Below are 22,497 nucleotides of genomic sequence, written 5' to 3'. Positions count from 1 at the left end.
AGAAAAACTCATGGTAATCGGGAATAATCAGCATAGGTTTGTGAAAGGGAAATCATGTTTAACCAATCTGTTGGAGTTCTTTGAAGGAGTGACATGTGCTATGGATAAAGGGAAGCCCGTTGACCTTCTGTACTTGGATTTCCAGAATGCGTTTGAATAGGTGCCATATAAAAGGTTATTGAAGAAATTAAGAGCTCATGGTGTAGGGGTAACATATAAGCATGGATAAAAGATTGGCTGGCTGGCAGAAAGTAGACAGCATGCATAAATGGGTCCTTTTCTGATTGGCAGGAGGTGACAAGTTGAGTCCCGCAGGGGTCTGTGATGGGGACTCAACTTTTTACAATTTATATCAATGACTTAGATGAAGGGAGCGATGGCATAGTAGCTAACTTTGCAGGTGACACAAAGATAGGTAGGAAAGTGTGTTGTGAAGAGGACAAAAGGAGATTGCAGACCGACAGATAGATTAAGAGTGGGCAAAAATCTGGCAGATGGAGTATAATGTGGGAAAATGTACAGTTGTTCACTTTGTCAGGAAGAAAAAAAAGCAGATCATTTAAATGGAGAATGACTGCAGAATTCCTAGGTGCAGAGGGATCTAGGTGTTCTAGTGCACGAGTCAAAAAAAGTTGGTATACAGGTACAGCTAGTAATAAAGAAGACTAATGCAATGCTATCCTTTATTACGAGAGGAATTGAAAATAAATAGTAAGGATGTTATGCTTCAGTTATACAGGGCATTGGTGAGACCACATCTCAAATACTGTGTGCAGTTTTGGTCTCCTTATTTAAGGATGGATGTAAATGCGTTGGAGGTGATTCAGAGGAGGTTTACTAGATTGATACCTGAAATGAGTGGGTGGTCTTAAGAGGAAAGGTTGGACAGACTGGGCTTGTTTTCACTGGAGTTTAGAAGAGTGAGGGGAGACTTGATTGAAGTTTATAAGATTCTGAATGGTCTTGAAAAGGTGGATGTGGAGAGGATGTTTCCTCTTGTGGGCGAGTCCAGAACTAGGGGGCATCGTTTTAAAATTAGGGGTCACCCTTTTAGGACAGAGATGAGGAGAAATGTTTTCTCTCAGCGGGTTGTGCGACTTTGGAATTCTCTGCCTCAGAAGGTGGAGGAGGCAAGGTCACTGAATATTTTTAAGGCAGAGGTAGATAGATTCTGGTCAGGCAAGGGAATTAAGGAGTATTGGGGGTAGATGGGAGTGTGGAATTCGAAACACAAACAGATCGGCCATGATCTTATTGAATGGCGGAGCAGGCTCGAGGGACTGAATGGCCTACTTCTGCTCCTAATTCATATGTTCGTATAACCAGGCTGCCAATTCATTAACATCCCATTTTTGCCTGATGCTAAAAGGCTACAACTGCCATCCTTTTATTCCCTTTATCTTCAGGGTTACATGACAATCAGCATCTCCCACCACCTGCATATTCCCATTTTGTTTTCCCACGCCGATTAAGAAAAAGGGCGAAAACAGATGTTTCCGTTCCTGCAGAGCTAACACTGTCGTCCTTGTACCAACATCTTATCATCCAGCACATTCTTACATTCTTTCCTGTAGCTGATCAGTCATTCATCACTGGGAACCTGACAGCCCCCAGGCCTGTTCCTTAAATGACTATATGCCGCCTTCACTTTTGGCAACAGCTTGTCCCTCCCTAACATGCTTTCACATTCCCATGCGACCTTCAACTTGATTAACTTGACACCATGTTCCCTTGCTGTGGCAACAAACAGACATGTTAGTCAGGGATACAATCACCTTCTCACGAGAACATCATGTACTCAACTGCTTCACCTTCACACACAACTGCAACATTGTTTTATACAATCAGGCTTAACAGCCAAGAGTTGAGGATGGACACTATTAGAATATAAATGACTCATTGGCAGCATTATGCCAATTAGCTACATTAAGTCAATTCAGCTTTGCTGCAGGAATTGCTGCTGCTGTACCCATCAATCTTTTCTATATTGGTTCATTACATTCATCCAACATGGTCCCAATTGAGAATACTGCATATTCTGGGAATGGATGGGGTAATTTTAACTGAAGAAAAGATATAAAACAAAAAGATAGCATCAATCACCATCACAATCTTCAACATAAAATTAACAAGTAGAATTTTCAAATACCTTATTGCATGCAGAACTCTTTCACAAATTAAAATCTAGCTTTTCAGGATTAAAGTAAATACTGTAAATACTCTGTCTTCACCTGATGTTAACCCTGCCCACTTGGCCGGAACATGGGGAGGAGAGGTTAAAATGGGGCAAATCCATTTATTGCCTTGTTCCCATCCAAAACTCATGGGTCCCAGTTTAATAGAGCAACTGAGAGTTTGGAATTGCCACTGGGTGCCTGGTGAATATATTTAATACCAGGGTCCCATGACAACATTTGTAACCCTGCCGTGATTTTAATTGGACGGAACTCCTGTCCAGCAGCTAACAGGTTTAGTAATATCTCGTAGGATTGGTCTCAGAAACTGACCAACACAACTGCAGCACAATTTTACGAGGTAATCATTCTCATTCATTTGGCTGAATAGGATCTCCACTTTTCTAATTAATGCATTCCAAAGGCATTTCAGAGCCTACAGATTGCTTCTTTGTCACCTGTTTGACGGACTTACCATAGGTGCTATTTTTGCTTCTTTATTCCCACAACCTCATGTCTAGTATAGACACTGAGCAATGATACCAAACTGCACTTTGCTGCACTTTCACTTGTCAACATGTTGCATTTATATAGTACCTTTGGTGTAGAAAAATGGTGTAGAAGTCTAATCAAACAAAATTTGACACCGAGCCAAAGATGATGATATTAGGAGGTATTGGATAATAGTTTTGGGTGAATGCCAGAGACTTGGATGGAAAGGGTTATCACGGGTACTGCAGCAGGACTGATTAATTCTATGACTTGTTGTAGTAATAGTTAGTTAGATTACTGTTCCTATGCTTTTTTTAAAAGCATTGTAACTGCAAGAAAGTTGAAGAAATATAATATTTTGAAATAGCTAATAAATGTTTGAGACAGCTGAACAATGGTGCTGTTTGGAAAGCCACAATAAAGTTCACATGCAAGTTGAGAAACAAAAAGAAATTATAGCAGAGCTGTCAGAGGGGAGAAGGGGGTGGAAACAATGGCTTTGATCTTCCCAAGGGCGGAACATTACAGCTCATTCAGCACTGGATTTTGGACAAGCAGGCTGACAAAATAGACAGTGGGTGGGTCTAGGGAAGTGGTGGAGCTGGGTGTCATTAGTGTGCATGTAGAACCTGACACCACAACTTCAAATGACGGCAATATGATAGCTATTATACAACTACATAACACTTTGTTCCACATGAGAGACGAAAAAGTGTCTGCGGTATGGGGAAAGAGCTGATGCAGACTGCACAGGCCCAATGGCCTCTTTCTGTGCTGTACTATTTTATGATTCGACTGTGTTTAAAGGCCTGTGCCAAAAAAGACAAAGTAATTGAGTAAACAATATAAATTTTAAATAACTCAGTCTCTATCAACATTGACAGAATACTTTCAAAAACTTTCCTTACAGCCACTTCATATGCTGGGTCCAACACAGTTTATTTATTTAAATCAGTGTGCAGCTTTGTGGCATAAACTGTTATTAATTACTCGGTTTCCCAAAGTGTACCCAATTAACAGATTAGCATTTAAACTGCAAAACTGTGCATAAATTTGGATTTAAAGTCATTATATTAGCAGTCAATTTTTTTTTAAAATCACATTTTCAAGAAAACAGATGTGTGTACATGTGCATAATAAACTGGACTTACTCATCAAGTCTTTGAACATTGTTTTCTCATGTGTCAACAGATGGTCAATGATTGACTTCCAACTGGGAAAACAGAAACATACTTTAAGACTCATTCATTCCCTAACCACAGGGTAAATGATTTCCACTGTTTGCTACCTCTGGGTGAAATCACAAAAGTTCTTTAGATATGTATTTAAAATTGCACCGCAAGTGCTGCTAACAGCACATTTTCTCCAGTTAATAAAAAAAAAAATCAATATTGCAGAATTCAAATATAACCACCTGACGGTGAGAAGTTGGCTAAGGTGGTGGCACTCTTGCCTCCGTGTCAAACTTGTGGGTTCCAGCCCTACTGCAGGATTTGAGCACATAACATAAGCTGACCCTTCAGTGCAGCTCTGAGGGAATGTTACACTGTCAGAGGTGACGTCTTTCAGATGAAATGTTGAACTGAGGCCTCATCTACCCACTTGGTTGGCACTACTCAAAGAACTGGAGTTCTCCCCATGACCTGGCTAACATTTATCCCTCAAATATCATCACCAAAAAACATTATCTGATCATTTACCTAATTCCTGTTCATGTGACCTTGCTGGGTGAAAATTGGCCCCATGTTTCTCTACATTACAACAGTGACCACTAAACTTCAAAACGACTTAATTAGTTGTGAAGTGCCAAGATAGCCTGAGATTCTGAAAGTAGCTATATGAATGCAAAGCTTGTTCTTGAATTCTTCTATCCATTCATGTTCCACCTGCAAGCCACAAGGCCAAATATGTCTCTTCTACATGTTTTAAGGATGCTCCTTAAACATTTGCTTTAAAATATCACCCATTACATTAGGACAGTAGAAAAGTGCTTTGAAGAATGAATTGAATTCTTCAGTGTATTTAATGTCATATAATAATGATGGACTATAGCAAGGGCAGATTGAAGCAAGTTGAAGAAATCTCCAGTTTGTTAAGGGAAGAGTTTGTTTGACCAATTTGATTGAATTTGTTTGAAGTAGTAACAAGGAAGATAGATGAGGGCAGTGCAGTTGATGTGGTCTACATGGATTTTAGCAAAGCTTTTGGTAAGGTCCTATATGGCAGACTGGTTAAAAAAATAAAATCCCATGGGATCCAGGGAAATGCAGCAAGGTGGATACAAAATTGGCTCAGTGGCAGGAAACAAAGGGTAATTGTTGACGGGCATTCCGCAGGACTCAGTACTGGGTCCCCTGCTTTTTGTAGAAAATTAATGATTTGGATGTAAATGTAGAGGGCATGATCAATAAGTTTGCAGACGACACAAAGATTGGCCATGCGGTAGATGGAGAGGAGGATAGCTGTAGGCTGCAGGAAGATATTGATGGTCCAGTCAGATGGGCAGAAAAGTGGCAAATGGAATTCAACCTGGAGGAGAAGTGTGAGGTGATGCATTTGGGGAGGTCAAACAAGGCAAAGGAATACACGATTAATGGGAAAATACTGAGAAGTGTAGAGGAAGTGCGGGACCTTGGAGTGAATGTCCACAGATCCCTGAAAGTAGGACAGGTCGATAAATGTGGTTAAGAAGGCATATGGAATCCTTTCCTTTATTAGACGAGGTATAGAAGAGAAGAGCAGGGAGGTTATGCTGGAACTGTATAACTCATTGTTTGGGCCACAACTTGAGTACTGTGCAGTTCTGGTCACCTCATTACAGAAAGGATGTAATTGCACTAGAGAGCGTACAGAGGAGAGTTGCGAGGATGTTGCCAGGACTGGAAAAATGCAGCTATGAGGAAAGATTGAATAAGTTGGGGTTGTTCTTCTTGGAACAGAGAAGACTGAGGGAAGATCTGATTGAAATGTACAAAATTTTGAGGGGCCTGGATAGAGTGGAGGTGAAGGGTCTATTCACCTTAGTAGAGTGGTCAGTGATGTGGGGGCATAGATTTAAAGTGATTGGTAGAAAAATTAGAGGGGAGGTGAGGAAAAACATTTTCACCCAGAGGGTGGTGGGGGTCTGGAACTCACTGCCTGAAAGGGTAGTTGAGGCAGAAACCCCTCAACTCATTTAAAAGGAGTCTGGATATGCACCTCAAGTGCCGTAATCTGCAGGGCGACGGACCAAATGCTGGAAAGGGGGGGGGGGTTAGAATAGGTATATCATTTTTCAGCAGACACAGACACGATGGGCCAAGTGGCCTCTTTCTGTGTCTTAAACTTTCTATGATTTAACATAGGCTTCAGGAAATAGGGAAGGGATGCAGAATTCAGAAGCCAGCTGGCTGAGCAGCCAATGAAAATGGTCTCATCATGAACTGCTGTGGGCTATACGTGAGCATTGGTTCAAGCAGTATTGTAGGCGCAAATACAACTGTGCTTCACAAGCCATTGTTCTATGCCTCCTGCACCAGTCCAGCAAATGCAAGTCCAAAACATTCTGCAGCACAACACTTTGCTTCAATTTGATGAGTTTGTACAGCAAAGTAGTTAACATCTGCTTTGCAAACTGTACCAATAGTACAAAATTGTTAAAGCTTTGGTCTTGTATATAGTAATTGAAAGTTTGATGCAATATGTTCACTTTTTGTAGACAGAAAGATGTACTTTGGCAAAACAGAAACAACCTCCAAGTGAAATTTATAAGCTTATTTTCAATAACCAGTACAAAAACTTGACATATTACACATGGAATTATATATATTTTCCTACTGGTTAATACATGATGAGTCCATCTGGAAAAAGAGTGGGTCCATGAAGAGATCAAAGGCTTCCTTTTTCCATGCTCTTTTGGTGTAGGCATAGCCACTCAAACTGCTCAGTAACTGAGCACCAGCTCGAAAACTGGGGATGTTGTACTTACTGAGGGGAAATGAAAAGAGGATGTGGTTTCAGTATATACCAAAGAAAAAAAACAGAATAAGTAGTATATCATCTCTACATATAAAATCAAGATCATCGTTAAACCAACATGTATGCATTCACTTCAAAATGAAAATCCACATGCGTTCTGTATTCTTATACAAAGCATTTTAAAACTTCATCAAGGTCAAGATTTTTCTGGTCAGAAAATGGTTGGAAATAGTCCTGAATAACGAATACAGTTTTCTTATTTAAAACCAACTTTTAATGCAAGTCAGAACAAAAGGAAATGAATTTTTTGCAGTTTAAAAAAAAAGACAATAGTCACGCCATCCTGTGGTGTTATCTAAAACAGGACGAGAGATAATGGCATCATGACTACAACTTCTTAAATGTCTCCACATAAGGAGCAGAAAGGTACGTGGAATAACAGACTTTTATAACCTAATCTGCTCCGTGTGTTTGAGACATGTTTCCACTTCCCACATAGCTATCATGTGGCTCAAGTAAAACTGCCAATAAATACTAAAACTAAGTAGTTTTCTGCTGCCTAAGAAATAGACGTTCTTCTAACATATATAAAATGCAATTATACATTGCATCAGATGTACTGATCCCAAGGCTGCTGTAGTGTTTTCCAATGCTGAGATCCAGCTGTGGAGCAGTCAAAACTTTCTACAGGCCAACACTGGAAAAAAAATGAAGCAATTAAATACATTCCTCTGCTTCGGGGTTCTTCAACTTTCCAGGTTGCCGTATCAAGCTGAACGCTGGCGTGTACAACCTCAGCATTCTGTTTCACCCTGTGCCAATCTCTCAATGTTACATCTGATCCGTCACCAAGACTGTCTTCTTCCATCTCCAAGACATCAACTTATCACCTCAGCTCACCCTCTCTGCTGCTGAAACTCTCATCTATACCTCGATCATGAGGGTGAATTTCTCAAATGCCATCTGCTGGTCTCCCAGGGCTGGATGTTTCCAGTTGGGCTGTGATCCGGACGTCAGCTTCAATTCCCGGTTGGGATCCTGGAAGTAGCTGTGGCGGGATATCAGTCGCGATCTTCTCGGAAGTGGCCAATTAAGAGGCCGTCTCTGGGAGCCCCATCCAATTAAGAACGGTGGGTGGACCAGGGAAGCCGGAAGCCTCATCAGAGGATTGGAAGCAATGTCAGGCCCGCAGCCCCACTAGGAGGGGTGGACACTGCTGAGGCAGGCAGTCGAGCACAACATGGAGGCGTCCTCGATTGCCTGCAGAGAAGTCAACAAATAGAGGCCTGAAGTTGGTAGGAGTAGAGGACTGTAGAGGTTGTGGCCTTTGATCCCCGCAGCCTCTCATTGTGGCATGACGCCTTCCGCTCCAATGGCCACCCAGCCTGCCACCGGGAGGCTGCCACCACAAAATGGTCCCTAAGTGGGGTTCCAATTGGCCGTCCGCCTCTGTGGAACAAACAGCTGACCCTGTTCCCAACCCACCCCTGGGAAAGTCCCCCAGGGGTGGGTGGATGGGGGGGAAAAGAGAGAATGAGTTGCAGCGCTGTCCCACTGCGGTTCCCCCCTACTTTCCCGGCACTGCCCCGCCTCCTTGGGCCCAGGAAAATTCAGCCCTCTGACTCTACGCTTAATAAACTAAAAGCTAATCAAGAATTGGCCGCCTGAGGTTTTTTTTTCGACACAAAGTCTTTCATACCCAACAGCCCTATCTTCATCCAACTCCATTAGCTCCCTGTGCTTCTGTGAATCAATTTCAAGATACTAGTTTTTAAATCCCGACATGGCCTTGCCCTATTCCGAGAAATTTTCTCCAGCCATACATCCCAGCCTACGTGATACGCTTCAGACTCTGGATTACTGTTTGTCCACCATCCCTGCGGCCACTGAAGGAATTGTGCCAAAGGTAATAACTGCAACTTCTATAATACATAAAATATATACTATAATTATACTTTATATGCATACCACTTCACCATATGGGAGATATGTTGGAGAGTTGAGGGCTAATAACCAAACCGAACAGCATAGCTTTAAAGGAATTGATGCAGGTAGAATTTGCTGGTAAAGGGTCATATCACCTGCATAGAATGCACAAGCAGGGATCCAGGATAACAAAGTCTCCCCTGGCCAAAATCCAGAGACAGCTAATCGTAAAATCTGGCAACAGTAGTAAGGAACACAATACAGTCTGAAAACAAAAAGCATTCTTGACAAGTGCTTTCTGATTGGCTGTTCAGGGTCAAAACAAGCGAGCAATATGCTACGATCATCTCTGCCATGTCCACAAGAGGGTGGTGATGTCTCAATAGAAACAAAGGTATAAATACAGAAAAAAATTTAAAAGGAACAGCACTGCAGTCAGTGGTAGCCAAAAGATCCATCGAGGAAATGGTCCAAGAACCTCATGTGCTATGGAACAGATCACTCCATATGCCTGGAGGCCAAGCTGTAAGGAACAGGTTTTATGTAATGTATTTATTATTGGAATAACGAAGATTTAGTTTAGTTTAACTTCCACTATGTATGTATTGTCTGACCATCCTTCCACTTTGATTACAGGATTTGTAGACCCAAGAATCCTACGAACATAAGACATAGGAACAGGAGTAAACCATTCGGCCCCTCAAACCTGCTCTGCCATTCAATAAGAGCATGGCTGATCTGATCTTGGCCTCAACTCCACTTTTCTGTCTGCCCCCATAATCCTCGACTCCCTTGTAGATCAAATAACATTAGAACTTTTTTTTTTAAGAACATTACAGCGCAGTACAGGCCCTTCGGCCCTCGATGTTGCGCCGACCTGTGAAACCATCTGACCTACACTATTCCATTTTCATCCATATGTCTATCCAATGACCACTTAAATGCCCTTAAAGTTGGCGAGTCTACTACTGTTGCAGACAGGGCGTTCCACTACTCTCTGCATAAAGAAACTACCTCTGACATCTGTCCTATATCTATCACCCCTCAACCTAAAGCTATGTGCCCTCGTGTTTGCCATCACCATCCGAGGAAAAAGACTCTCACTATCCACCCTATCTAACCCTCTGATTATCTTATATGTCTCTATTAAGTCACCTCTCCTCCTCCTTCTCTCCAACGAAAACAACCTCAAGTCCCTCAGCCTTTCCTCGTAAGACCTTCCCTCCATACCAGGCAACATCCTAGTAAATCTCCTCTGCACCCTTTCCATAGCTTCCACATCCTTCCTATAATGCGGTGACCAGAACTGCACGCAATACTCCAGGTGCGGTCACCAGAGTTTTGTACAGCTGCAGCATGACCTCGTGGCTCCGAAACTCGATCCCCCTACTAATAAAAGCTAACACACCATATGCCTTCTTAACAGCCCTATTAACCTGGGTAGCAACCTTCAGGGATTTATGTACCTGGACACCAAGATCTCTCTGTTCATCTACACTACCAAGAATCTTCCCATTAGCCCAGTACTCTGCATTCCCGTTACTCCTTCCAAAGTGAATCACCTCACACTTTTCCGCATTAAACTCCATTTGCCATCTCTCAGCCCAGCTCTGCAGCCTATGTCCCTCTGTACCCTACAACATCCTTCGGCACTATCCACAACTCCACCGACCTTAGTGTCATCTGCAAATTTACTAACCCACCCTTCGACACCCTCTTCCAGGTCATTTATAAAAATGACAAACAGCAGTGGCCCCAAAACAGATCCTTGCGGTACACCACTAGTAACTAAACTCCAGGATGAACATTTGCCATCAACCACCACCCTCTGTCTTCTTTCAGCTAGCCAATTTCTGATCCAAAGCTCTAAATCACCTTCAACCCCATACTTCCGTATTTTCTGCAATAGCCTACCGTGGGGAACCTTATCAAACGCCTTACTGAAATCCATATACACCACATCCACTGCTTTACCCTCATCCACCCGTTTGGTCACCTTCTCGAAAAACTCAATAAGGTTTGTGGGGCACGACCTACCCATCACAAAACCGTGCTGACTATCGCTAATGAACTTATTCTTTTCAAGATGATTATAAATCCTGTCTCTTATAACCTTTTCCAACATTTTTACCTACAACCGAAGTAATGCTCACAGGTCTATAATTACCAGGGCTGTCTCTACTCCCCTTCTTGAACAAGGGGACAACATTTGCTATCCTCCAGTCTTCCGGCACTATTCCTGTCGACAATGAAGACATAAAGATCAAGGACAAAGGCTCTGCAATCTCCTCCCTAGCTTCCCAGAGAATCATTTTTGGATATACCTATAGAAAGCCTTAGGGTTTTCCCTGATCCTATCCGCCAATGACTTCTCGTGTCCTCTCCTTGCTCTTTTTAGCTCTCCCTTGAGATCCTTCCTGGCTAGCTTGTAACTCTCAAGCGCCCTAACTGAGCCTTCACGTCTCATCCTAACATAAGCCTTCTTCTTCCTCTTGACAAGCGCTTCAACTTCTTTAGTAAACCACGGCTCCCTCGCTCGACAACTTCCTCCCTACAAGATCAGCCGGAGGTGGGAATTTGTCAGCCCACCGAGTCAATGCCCTCCAATTCCACCTTCCTCCCACTCCCAAGGTCAAAGCATTTTGTGTCCTCCTCGCAACTTGCTTTCCCACCTATCTTTGTGTCGTCAGCAAATTTGGCTACAATTTTTTTTTGTATTTGTTCATGGGATGTGGGTATCGCTGGCTGGACAAGCATTTATTGCCCGTCCCTATACGCCCTTCTTGAACTGCTGCAGTCCATGTGGTGTAGGTACACCAACAGTGCTGTTAGGATGGGATTTTGATCCAGCGACAGTGAAGGACGGGCGATATAGTTCCAAGTCAGGATGGTGGGTGGCTTGGAGGGGAACCTGCAGGTGGTGATGTTCCCATGCATCCGCTGGCCTTGTCCTTGTAGGTGGTAGAGGTCATGGGTTTGGAAGGTGCTGTCGAAGGGGCCTTGGTGAGTCGCTACATTGCATCTTGTATATGGTACACACTATATACCATGTTCCTTCATCCAAATTATTAATCTAGATTAAAAATTGTTGAGGCCCCAGCACTGATCACTTTGGCACCCCACTAGTTACAGTTTGCCAACCTAAAAATTACCCATTTAGCCAGACTCTTTGTTTCCTATTAGCCAGCCAATCTCCTCTCCACGTTAATATATTACTCTAACACCATGTTTATTACACCACAGTAACAGCACCCTGCAATTCTTTTTCCCAAATCTTACTCTTTACTACCTCTCTTCCTGACTTCAAAGTTCTCCTTAACACAGTTTCCTTGGTTTTGCCTGCCTGCCAAATTCATTCATTTCCTACTCTATGTCCACCTTTCCCTTGTGATGTTTACAAGGAATGCTGTATCAAATCAAGTGATTGCTGTTTTGATGTATACTGCATTATAGGTAAAAAGAATAATGATGACTGGAATGCAAAATCTAAAAGTGTATAGCATCACATTTTTGGAGTTGCAGTATGAAAAGATTCTCTTCCCGAAATAATCAAACCATTTGTAGTGCCAACTATGAAACATTTCAACTGGTTTATACTGACATACAGCTAAAATGCTTACAACTTCTAGAATACAGGTAAAGTTATGATGGTAAGTGCAGCGGGTATACTGCACTAGCAACATCCCACAAGCAGTTACATCTTTTGGTGGTTGAAGCAAGCAGGACCTCAGTTTAACATCTCATTTGAAGGGCAGTACTTCTGGCGATGGAGAATTTCCTCTGATCTGTACTGGAATGTCAGCCCAGTTTATAACTGCTTTTATCCTGATGCTAGCTTCAGTAAGATTCGGGATTTACACCAACAAACCCAACTCCTTTATCCCAAGCGTAGACTCTGATCTACATAGCCCTGCATTTTTTTCCCTTGCATGTGCTTAGCTAATTCCCTTTTAAAAGCCACAATTGAATCTGTCTTCATCACCCTCTCAGGCAGGGCATTCCAGATCCTAAATACTCGGTGTAAAACATGGACATTTATTAGTATGACTTCTCACTAACTAAAATAAACCAAGATAAAGATCTTGATTTATTTTGTAGTTTGAAATTCTAATAAAAAGTAAATTTTGATCTATTATGAAATTCTGGATCCATGAACTCTCAACATCTTATCAATTGGTTGAAGTAACTGCGTAAACATTTCATCTCATTACCTATGGTTTCGCAGGTATGGGAACACGTAGTACAGCAGCCGTGAAATGAGCGGCACTGCTTTCTCCTTTTCATCACTGCGGTAAACCATATCAAGAAGAGGAGCGAGCAGCTGAAAATTATTTCAAAAAGGCATGTCAGATAAAGGCTGCCAGAGCACAAAGACAAAGATTCCACTTTGTAACAAAGATCCTCAGGCACAAGTAAGGTACCAAAGGAATAAAATCACTGAGAGTTGCAGTGAGACATATAATTTTCATTAATTTATATACAGATTATAGGCTTTTCAAACTTTCTCAAAGCTGTATATTTTAGCTAATGTGATTGGTGGCTCTCACCACCAGGTGAGCTATAATACTTAATTTAGCATTGTTACCAGAATTACCAAAGATGTAATTCTAAGGCTAATTCAAACATTAAGCAGAGGCTGCCTTGTTCCCAGTAATGTGAGAGATCAACCACAGCATTGAAGAGAATAGAGGACTGACCAAAAGTAAACAATGGAGGGAACTTTTGACCCTAACCCACTTTTGTACACTTCCCGACCAGCATGAATGGCACTATTAGGATCCTGGGAGCAGGTTACGTGCCTATTCTACTGGTTGCAGGTGAGGTGAAAACAAACAAAATGCACTTGGTGAGAGCAACTACCTTCCTGTTAAATGGAAAACTATCCTCAAGAAGGATAATGAAGGTTACCCTGGGTAAACATGAGGCAGACTTGCATAACGAATTAGCTTCTTGAAAAAAATCACAAGTTTGTAGAATGAAATACAGAATAAGGAAGGCATTTAAAATTGGTTGAGAAATAATAGTGGTAAATATTAATTATATCAATGAAAATTATCTGTGAATTAATTGAAATTACAAGTTGCACACAGAGACTTACCTCAGCCAGCAATGTTAGAGCCTGCACACTGTATAAAGAAGCGACTGCTGTCGACACCACGGTAGAGGGTGGGGAGAATGAGCCTTGAAGTCAAACAAAAACAAAGCATTACTTTACTTTCAATAATTTTTTTTTTAAATTCGTTCATGGGATGTGGGCATTGATGGCTAGGTCAACATTTATTGCCCATCCCTAATTGCCCTTGAGAAGGTGGTGGTGAGCTACCTTCTTGAACCACTGCAGTCCAAATGGGGTAGGTACATCCCAGTGCTGTTAGGAAGGAAGTTCCAGGATTTTGACCTAGATTCTTGTCAGGCAAAGGAATCAAAAGGTTATTGGGGGTGGATGGAAGTGCGGAATTTGAGGCATAAACAGATCAGTCATGATATAATGAAATGGCAGAGCAGGCCCGAGGGGCCGAATGGCCTACTTCTGCTCCTAATTCGTATGCTCATATGTTCGTATATCAGTGAAGGAACAGCAATATTGGCTGCCCTTATCCTTCTAGGTGTTAGAAGTCATGAGTTTGGAAGATGCTGACTAAGGAGCTTTGGTGCGCTGCTGCAGTGCATCTTGTAGATGGTACACATTGCTGCCACTGTGCATCAGTGGTGGAGGGAAGTGAATGTTTGTAGATGGGGTGCCAATCAATCGGGCTGCTTTGTCCTGGATGGTGTCGAGCTTCTTGAGTGTTGTTGGAGCTGCACCCATCCAGGCAAGTGGAGAGTGTTCCATCACATTCCTGACTTGTGCCTTTTAGATGGTGGACAGGCTTTGGGGAGTCAGGAGGTAAGTTACTCGCTGCTGGAATCCTAGCCTCTGACCTGCTCTTGTAGCCACGGTATTTATATGGCTACTCCAGTTCACTTTCTGGTCAACGGTAACTCCCCCAGGATGTTGATAGTGGGGGATTCAGCAATGGTAATGCCATTGAACATCAAGGGGAAGTGATTAGATTCTCTCTTGTTGGAGATGTTCATTGCCTGGCGCAAATTGTGTGGCGCAAATGTTACTTGCCACTTATCAGCCCAAGCCTGGATATTGTCCAGGTCTTGCTGTATTTCTACACTGAGTGCTTCAGTATCGGAGGAGTCACAAATGGTGCGGAACATTGTGCAAACATCTGCACTTCTGACCTGATGATTGAAGGAAGGTCATTGATGAAGCAGCTGAAGATGGTTAGGTGTAGGACACAACCCTCAGGAACTCCTGCAGTGATGTCCTGGAGCTCAGATGATTGACCTCCAACAACCACAACTATCTTTCTTTGCGCTAGGTACGACTTCAACCAGCAGAGAGTTTGCCCCAATTCCCATTGACTCGAGTTTTGCTCGGGCTCCTTGATGCCATACTCAGTCAAATACTGCCTTGCTATCAACGACAGTCACTCTCACCTAGAGTTCAGCTTTTTTGTCCATGTTTGAACCAAGGCTGTAACGAGGTCAAGAGCTGAGTGGCCCTGGCGAAGCCCAAACTGAGCAGGTTATTGATAAGCAAGTGCTGCTCGATAGCACTGTCGATGACACCTTCCTGTAATGATGATTGAGAGCAGACTGATGAGACGGTAATTGGGCGGGGTTGGATTTGTCTTGCTTTGTATATACCAGACATACCTGGGCAATTTTCCACATTGCCGGGTGGATGCCAATGTTGTAACTGTACTGGAACAGCTTGGCTAGGGGCACAGCAAGTTCTGGAGCAAAGGTCTTCAGTACTATTGCCAGAATATTGTCAGGGCCCATAGCCTTTGCAGTATCCTGTGCCTTCAGTCGTTTCTTGATATCACGCAGAGTGAATCGAATTGGCTGAAGGCTGGCATCTGTGATGCTGGAGACTTCAGGAGGGGGCTGAGATGGATTATCCACTCGGCACTTCTGGCTGAAGATTGTTGCAAAGGCTTCAGCCTCATCATCTGCATTGATGTGCTGGGCTCCCCCATCATTGGCAATGGGGATATTTGTGGAGCCGCCTCCTCCAGTTAGTGATTTCCTCATTCACCACCATTCATAATTGGATGTGGCAGGACTGCAGAGCTTAGATCTGATCTGTTGGTTATGGGATTGCTTAGCTCTGTCTATCGCATGCTGCTTACATTTTGGCATGCAGGTAGTCCTGGGTTGTAGCTTCACCAGGTTGACACCTCATTTTGAGGCATGCCTGGTGCTGTTCCTGGCATGCCCTCCTGCACTCTTCATTGAACCAGGGTTGATCCCCTGACTTGATGGTAACGGTAGAGTGGGCGATATGCCAGGCCATGAGGTTACAGATTGTGGTTGAATACAATTCTGCTGCTGATGGCCCACAGAGCCTCATGGATGCCCACTTTTGAGTTGCTAGATCTGTTCGTAATCCATCCTATTTAGCATGGCAGTAGTGTCACACAACACGGTGGAGAGTATCCTCAATATGAAGATGGGACTTTGGCTCCACAAGGACTGTGCGGTGGTCACTCCTTCCAATACTGTCTTGGACAGATGCACTATGGCAGACAGATTGGTGAGGACGAGGTGAGTGGTGGGTGGTGGGTGGTGAGCACCAGCAAACAAGATACACCCAAAACGTAACCATTTTACACAAATGAATGAACTGCCATATATACATCCAAACTAGGCAATATTAAAATCCTGTCCACACACTGAAGAGTCTAAGCTATTTATTATGTAGATACATTAGTAATGCCATTTGGCATAGCAGGATATCCCACATCAAATCTGAATATATTGCTACAGTTACTGCTTGCATGGTTTGCTGATTAACTACCACAATTATGCATAAAATTGCAAAAAAGTTAAAATGACGATTTCCAAACGGATCTAAGCAATATCAGATCAGTCCTATTTAGTAGTTTCAATTTTCTTTTCAGTAAAAGTGCTTATTTTTCATTGTGATTGGGTCCACTTCCACACCAATACGTAAGACAACTGAACAAAATCAAGGGCAACCAGCAAATGCCAACACACCAACAGAACAGGATAGCAGAGGAAAAGAAAATGTATTAAAGACAAACTATTCCTATTGCAACTGAAGAGATCCAGTCAAAAAACTTAAATAAACCATCTTCCTGATTTACGCTACAATATTACACATTAGCCAAAACATGTTCACCACAAAAATACTGCTCCCAAACACATGGTTATTCATCACTACCATCAGTAGCAAGAAATTAAACAGTTTTTATAACTAACCATGTCTTTTTTTTTTAATGTGAATAAAATATTTTTACGAAGTATACAAGAGTAGAATGAAAAGAAAATCTGGCTGCTTTTTCAGTTATACACTTCCGCCCCTGCACTAAAATCTCTTCAACTTGACAACTTTCTACAGGCTGGTGAGATTGTGATAGGCCAATGAGATTCCATGGAGTCAGACACTATAACAGGTGCGATTGCACTTTTTGCTTATATTAATAAAATAATGCTCAATAAATGAGTATCTAATCGGATCAAAATCCTGGAACTCCCTCCCTAACAACACTGTGGCTGTACCTGCACCAGATGGGCTGCAGCACTTGAAGGCAGCAGCTCACCTTCTCAAGGTCAATTAGGGATGGGCAACAAATGCTGGCCTAGCCAGCAACGCCCACATCCCATGAAACAAATAAATAAAAAGGAAACCAACATCCTGGTTCAGGTTTGTTCCAATTAATGGGAGGATGTCTTTGTATAGAGTCATGGGACGAGGAAATGGTATTTCTATCTGATAACCAGTTGCCTTGGGTGCTAATTGGAGCAAGGCACAGATATCTTGTGCCTCGTGAGTTCTGATGAAGGGTCACTGACCTGAAACGTTAACTCTGCTTCTCTCTCCACAGATGCTGCCAGACCTGCCGAGTATTTCTAGCATTCTTGTTTTTATTACAGATATCTTGTGGTTAGTAATAGACAGTCCACTTGTGTGATAAACGTGTCTTATATAAAAAACCCTGGTGTAACCAGAGCTGGTTAGATATTAGGGGCAGCACAGTGGTTATGTTACTGCATGAGTAATCCAGAGACAGGAGTTCAAACCCCACATGGCAGGTGGGGAATTACAATTCAATTAAACAAAGGCTGCGTTTGCTGGGTGGTGCAGTACTGGCACATGCGCAAATGCAGCCTCACTTACTGAAACATCGCTGTCTGTGACGTCTCAGACGGCTGCCAATAATAAAGATGGCACTGCTCAATTTGACACACAAAAAAAGTGAATTGAACTTAAACCTTCTCAATGGCATAGTCTCCTCCATATCCCACCCCCCCACCCCCCCAGTTGCCCACTCCCTCCAAGGTCGCTGCTTCTCTTCCCTGCTCCCTCCCGTGATTGCTGCTTGAGGGGGTGCAGAACCAGGGTTGAGAAGGGTGGGAGCGTTGCTGGTTTAAGAAGCCAGGAGGGGGGGGGGGTGGGGGGGGGGAAGTGAATGCAGCGAGCGCGGGAGGATCACACAGTGAATTCACTTGTGTGTGTCAAGTGCCCCTGGCACACCGCTCCCCACTCTCTTCCTGGGAGTTGAAGTAGGCTGCGCATGCACAGCATCATACTGGCAGGATGTGTGCGCAGTTCAGGCCACAATGATGACATTGGTGCTTGGCTGCATTGTCAGCAGATAATCCATTAAATAAATCAGGAATAAAAGGCTAGTATCAGTAGTGGTGACAATGTAACTATGGGTTGTTGTAAAAATCCATTTGGTTCACTAATGCCCTTGAGGGAAGGAAATCTGTCATCCTTACCTGGTCTGGCCTGTACAAGATCAAACCCACAAAGTGGTTGACTCTTGTGTGCCCTCTAAAATGATCACTCACTTATTGTAGAATGATTATAACACAGAAGGAGGCCATTCGACCCGTTGAGTCCATGCCAGCTCTCTAACAGAGTAAGGCACACTCCTCTGCCTTTTCTCCATAGCCCTGCATTTTTTTTCTCTGCATGTGCTTATCTAATTCCCTTTTAAAAGCCACGATTGAATCTGTCTCCATCACCCTCTCAAGCAGGGCATTCCAGATCCTAAATACTCAGTGTAAAAAAAGCTTTTGCTCATGTTGCCTTTGGTTCTTTTGCCAATCACCTTAAATCTGTACCCTTTTGTTCTCAACCAATGGGAATAGTTTGTCTCTATCGGTTCTGCTCAGACCCCTCTTGATTTTGAACACCTCCATCAGATTTACTCTCAACCTTCTCTCTCCCAAGCAACCCCAGCTTGTCCAACCTATCCAGATAACCGAAGTCTTTCATCTCTGGAAACACAAAAACTTTTTCAGCACCCTCTCCAAAGACCAGCTATGTCCTCTTAAAATCTATCACTATACTCCTCAAAGTTCACAATACTTCCAAGTTTTGTATCATCTGCAAATGTTGAAATTGTGCCCTGTACACCCAAGACTAAGACACTAAAAAAAAAAAATCAAGAAAAGCAGCGGTCCTAGTACTGAAAACCAGGGGAATCCCATTGTATACCTTCCTCCAATCTGAAAAACAACCAACCATTCACCACTACTCTCTGCTTCTGGTATCTCAGCGAAGTTTGTATCCATGCTGTCACTGTCCCTTTTATTCCATGGACTTCAACTTTGCTGACAAGCCTATTATGTGATACTTCATCAAACTCCTTTTGGAAGTCCATGTACACTACATCAACCGCATTAGCCTCATCAAGCCTCTGCTACCTCATCAAAAAACTCAGTCAAGTTAGTTAAACATGTTTTATCCTCAATAAATCAGTGCTGGCTTTCCTTAATTAGTTCACACATGTCTAATAATTGATGCTGATGACTGATAATTTTGTCCCAGATTCTAGTTTCTAAATGCTTTCCTACCACCAAGGTTAAACTGACTGGCTTGTAGTTGCTGGGTTTATGCTTACATCCTTTTTTGAACAAGGATATAACATTTGCCAATCCTCCAGCACTATCCCCATACCCAAGGAGAACTGGAGGATTATGGCCAGTGCCTCCACGATTCCCACCCTTATTTCCCTCAGCATCCTTGAATGCATCCCATCCGGTCCTGGTGACTTATCAGCTTTAAAGTACAGCTTTCCTATACTACCTCTTTATCAATTTTCAGCCCATCCATTACCTGAACTACCTCCTCTTTCACTATGAAGTAATAAGGAAGATGCTGCTGCCAAAGGCAAGAATTCACTTGCATTCGAGGTGGCAATTCAGGATGGGAATGAATAATGAAAAAAGACTCAGGAAGATAGCACAATGTTCTCCAGAAGGTACTTCTGTATTTTGTAGTCTTGTTAATAGTCATTAAAGACAATTTGTTGTTGTGAGCTTGATTACCTGGTGTCTGAAACCAGAAGACTCATTTCATTAGAGTTAACACTGATAAGTCTCAAAAATAACTTTTCTTCCATAGTTCCTTCAACTTCACTCACACACAAACAAATTCCTTTTCTTTTTCTCCTTGCTGGCTTGTCCCCCTTTCCCTACCTCGTAAAAACACAGTAGCTTTCTGTACACAAGAAAGATTCTAGAAGTGCAAGTGGCCATTGGTAAATTTTCCACTGCTGTATTCCCAGAATTTACAACAGACAGCTCAAGAGTATAAGCACATCAGGTGAAACCATTAGGGAAATGCATGTGTGAATAAAAAGCCCAAAACATTTCTGACGAACAATATGTTTTCATTTCAAGTAGGAGCCCAGAGTTGTGATGACTGGTTTCCACTCCAAATATAACCACCTTTCAGATACTAATTGTGCCTGTATAATTCCAGCATGGTTTGTTTTATTATTCCCAACTTACATCATTTGTTTTTTTTTAAAGTTTTTTAATCGAACCATAATTACGAAATACTAAGCAACTGAGATCATAGGAATAAGTCTTGAAGAGCGGTAAAATTTAAAATATTCACCATGTTCAACAGCTTCAGAACTGGTCTCCTCCAAATAAACCTGAGGCCCAGCTTTCACTTCCAGATTTCTGCTCAGCCAGCTGGTCTGTTCAAGCGAGGAACCAACAACATTCCCTACAGCTTCAATTATTTTTTGGGCCACCTCCTTGTAAAAGAAAGCATTTTTGTCATTTTTTTTTTACAAAAGCACAAAATATATAAAGGCACTACAAATTAATATAACAAATTTAGCTACTACTTTAAAAACATTCCATCTTACCTGCAGATCTCTCTGATCCTTTTTGTTTTCCAAATTAGGACTTCTCGACATGAAGTCATTTAGTATTCTGCAAATTAATTTTAAAAGGTAAATCAAAAGTCAAACACATTGAAATAAGATGAACTGGATTGTTGACACACCAAAACAGTGGTATCTGCACAACTTTGTTGTTCCTTGATATACTGCAACCAGACCTTAAGCAATTACATTACATAAGCTGTCTGTGTGTTTACTCCATGAGTCTCCTGTAGACTGGACGTCAGAACAAGTAGCATCATCATGGGCTCACAAGAGGCTCCATATACCCAGTCTATATAGAGTATAAAACTAGTTTGGTAATGTTGGACAATTTTAATGAGTTCCAAGGGCAACTGGATGCATATCCAGGGAAAACAAAGTATGGAGATTAATGATGGGAAGTCAGATAATTTATCGATAAGGAACAAGTTAGTTATTCCTAAAGAACTGGTTCAGTGTTACAAAAATTAAGACAAATTAGGATACGTTTTGAAACATATTTACAAAAATTCAGGGGGAGGGTGGCATGGTGACAATGTTACTGAGCTTGTAATCCAGAAGCCTGGTCTAATGCTCTGGAGACACGGGTTCAAATCCCACCATGGCAGCTGGGGGAATTTAAGTTCAATTGATTAAAAATCTGAAATAAAATGCTAGTCTTTTAATAAAGATCATGAAACTATTGGATCGTCTTTAAAAACCCATTGGTTCACTAATGTCCTTAAAGGGAGTAAATCTGTTTGTAGCCAATCTGGCCGATATGGGACTCCTGAACAGGAGCAATGTGGCCTCTCTTAAATACCTTCTGAAACGGCCTAGCAAGCCACTCAGTTGTATCAAACCACTACAGAAAAGTTGAATAATAAAACAGGATGGATCACTTAGCATGGACCTAGGCACCAGAAACAACACCAGCACACCCTGCCCAGTCAACTCTGCAAAGTCCTCCTCATGAACAGCTCAGGGCTTGTGCCAAAATTGGGAGAGCTGACCCACAGATTAGCCAAGCAACAGCCTAACATCGTCATACTCACGGAAACATACCTTACACCCAATGTCCCAGATTCCTCTATCACCATCCCTGGGTAATTCCTGCCCCACCAACAGGACCGACCGACCCACCAGAGATGGCAGCCAAGTGGTATACAGTCAGGAGGGAGTGGCCCGGTGAGTCCTCAACCTTGACTCCTGACCTCAAAGTCTCATGGCATCAGGTCAAACATGGAACACCCTGCTTACTACCACCTACTGCCCTCCCTCAGCTGATGAATCAGTACTCCTCCATGTCGAACACCACTTAGGAGAGCAAAGGCACACAATGTATACCACGTCCATCACCAAGGGTGGCTCGATAACACCACTACTGACCGAGCTGGCTGAATCCTAAAGGACATATCTGCCGGACTGGGTCTGCAGCAGGTGGTGACAGAACCAAGAGGGAAAAACCTACAACACCTCATCCTCACCAATCTGTCACAAATGCATCTTTCCATGGCAGTATTAGTAGGAGTGATCACTGCACAATCCTTGTGAAGACGAAGTCTCATTTTCACATTGAGGATACCATCTATCGTATTGTGGCATACCGTGCTAGATGGGATAGGCTCAACAAATCTAGCCGCTCAAAACTGAGCATCCATGAAGCACTGTGGGCCATCAGCAGTAGAATTATATTCATTCAATCACAATGTGTAACTTAACGGCCTGACATATCCCTCACTTTACCATTACCA

General features: G+C 42.6%; 1 protein-coding gene across 3 annotated transcripts in view; it reads right to left on the bottom strand.

Annotated features, from left to right (window-relative positions):
* Window positions 1-22,497, bottom strand: part of dop1b (DOP1 leucine zipper like protein B) — a 151,365-nt gene that overhangs the window by 20,420 nt on the left and 108,448 nt on the right. For all 3 annotated transcript variants that reach the window (XM_068041145.1, XM_068041144.1, XM_068041146.1), the window contains exons 26-31: window positions 20,747-20,813; window positions 20,488-20,632; window positions 13,648-13,730; window positions 12,761-12,870; window positions 6,483-6,632; window positions 3,818-3,879 (exon numbers count right to left, since the gene is read on the bottom strand). In XM_068041145.1, the coding sequence (XP_067897246.1) occupies window positions 3,818-3,879; window positions 6,483-6,632; window positions 12,761-12,870; window positions 13,648-13,730; window positions 20,488-20,632; window positions 20,747-20,813 (617 nt within the window). The remainder of the gene's footprint in view (window positions 1-3,817; window positions 3,880-6,482; window positions 6,633-12,760; window positions 12,871-13,647; window positions 13,731-20,487; window positions 20,633-20,746; window positions 20,814-22,497) is intronic.

The sequence above is a fragment of the Heterodontus francisci genome, chromosome 10 (assembly GCF_036365525.1).
Source record: "Heterodontus francisci isolate sHetFra1 chromosome 10, sHetFra1.hap1, whole genome shotgun sequence".
NCBI classification, from domain to species: Eukaryota; Metazoa; Chordata; class Chondrichthyes; order Heterodontiformes; family Heterodontidae; genus Heterodontus; species Heterodontus francisci.
This window is presented reverse-complemented; position numbering and strand designations above follow the sequence as displayed.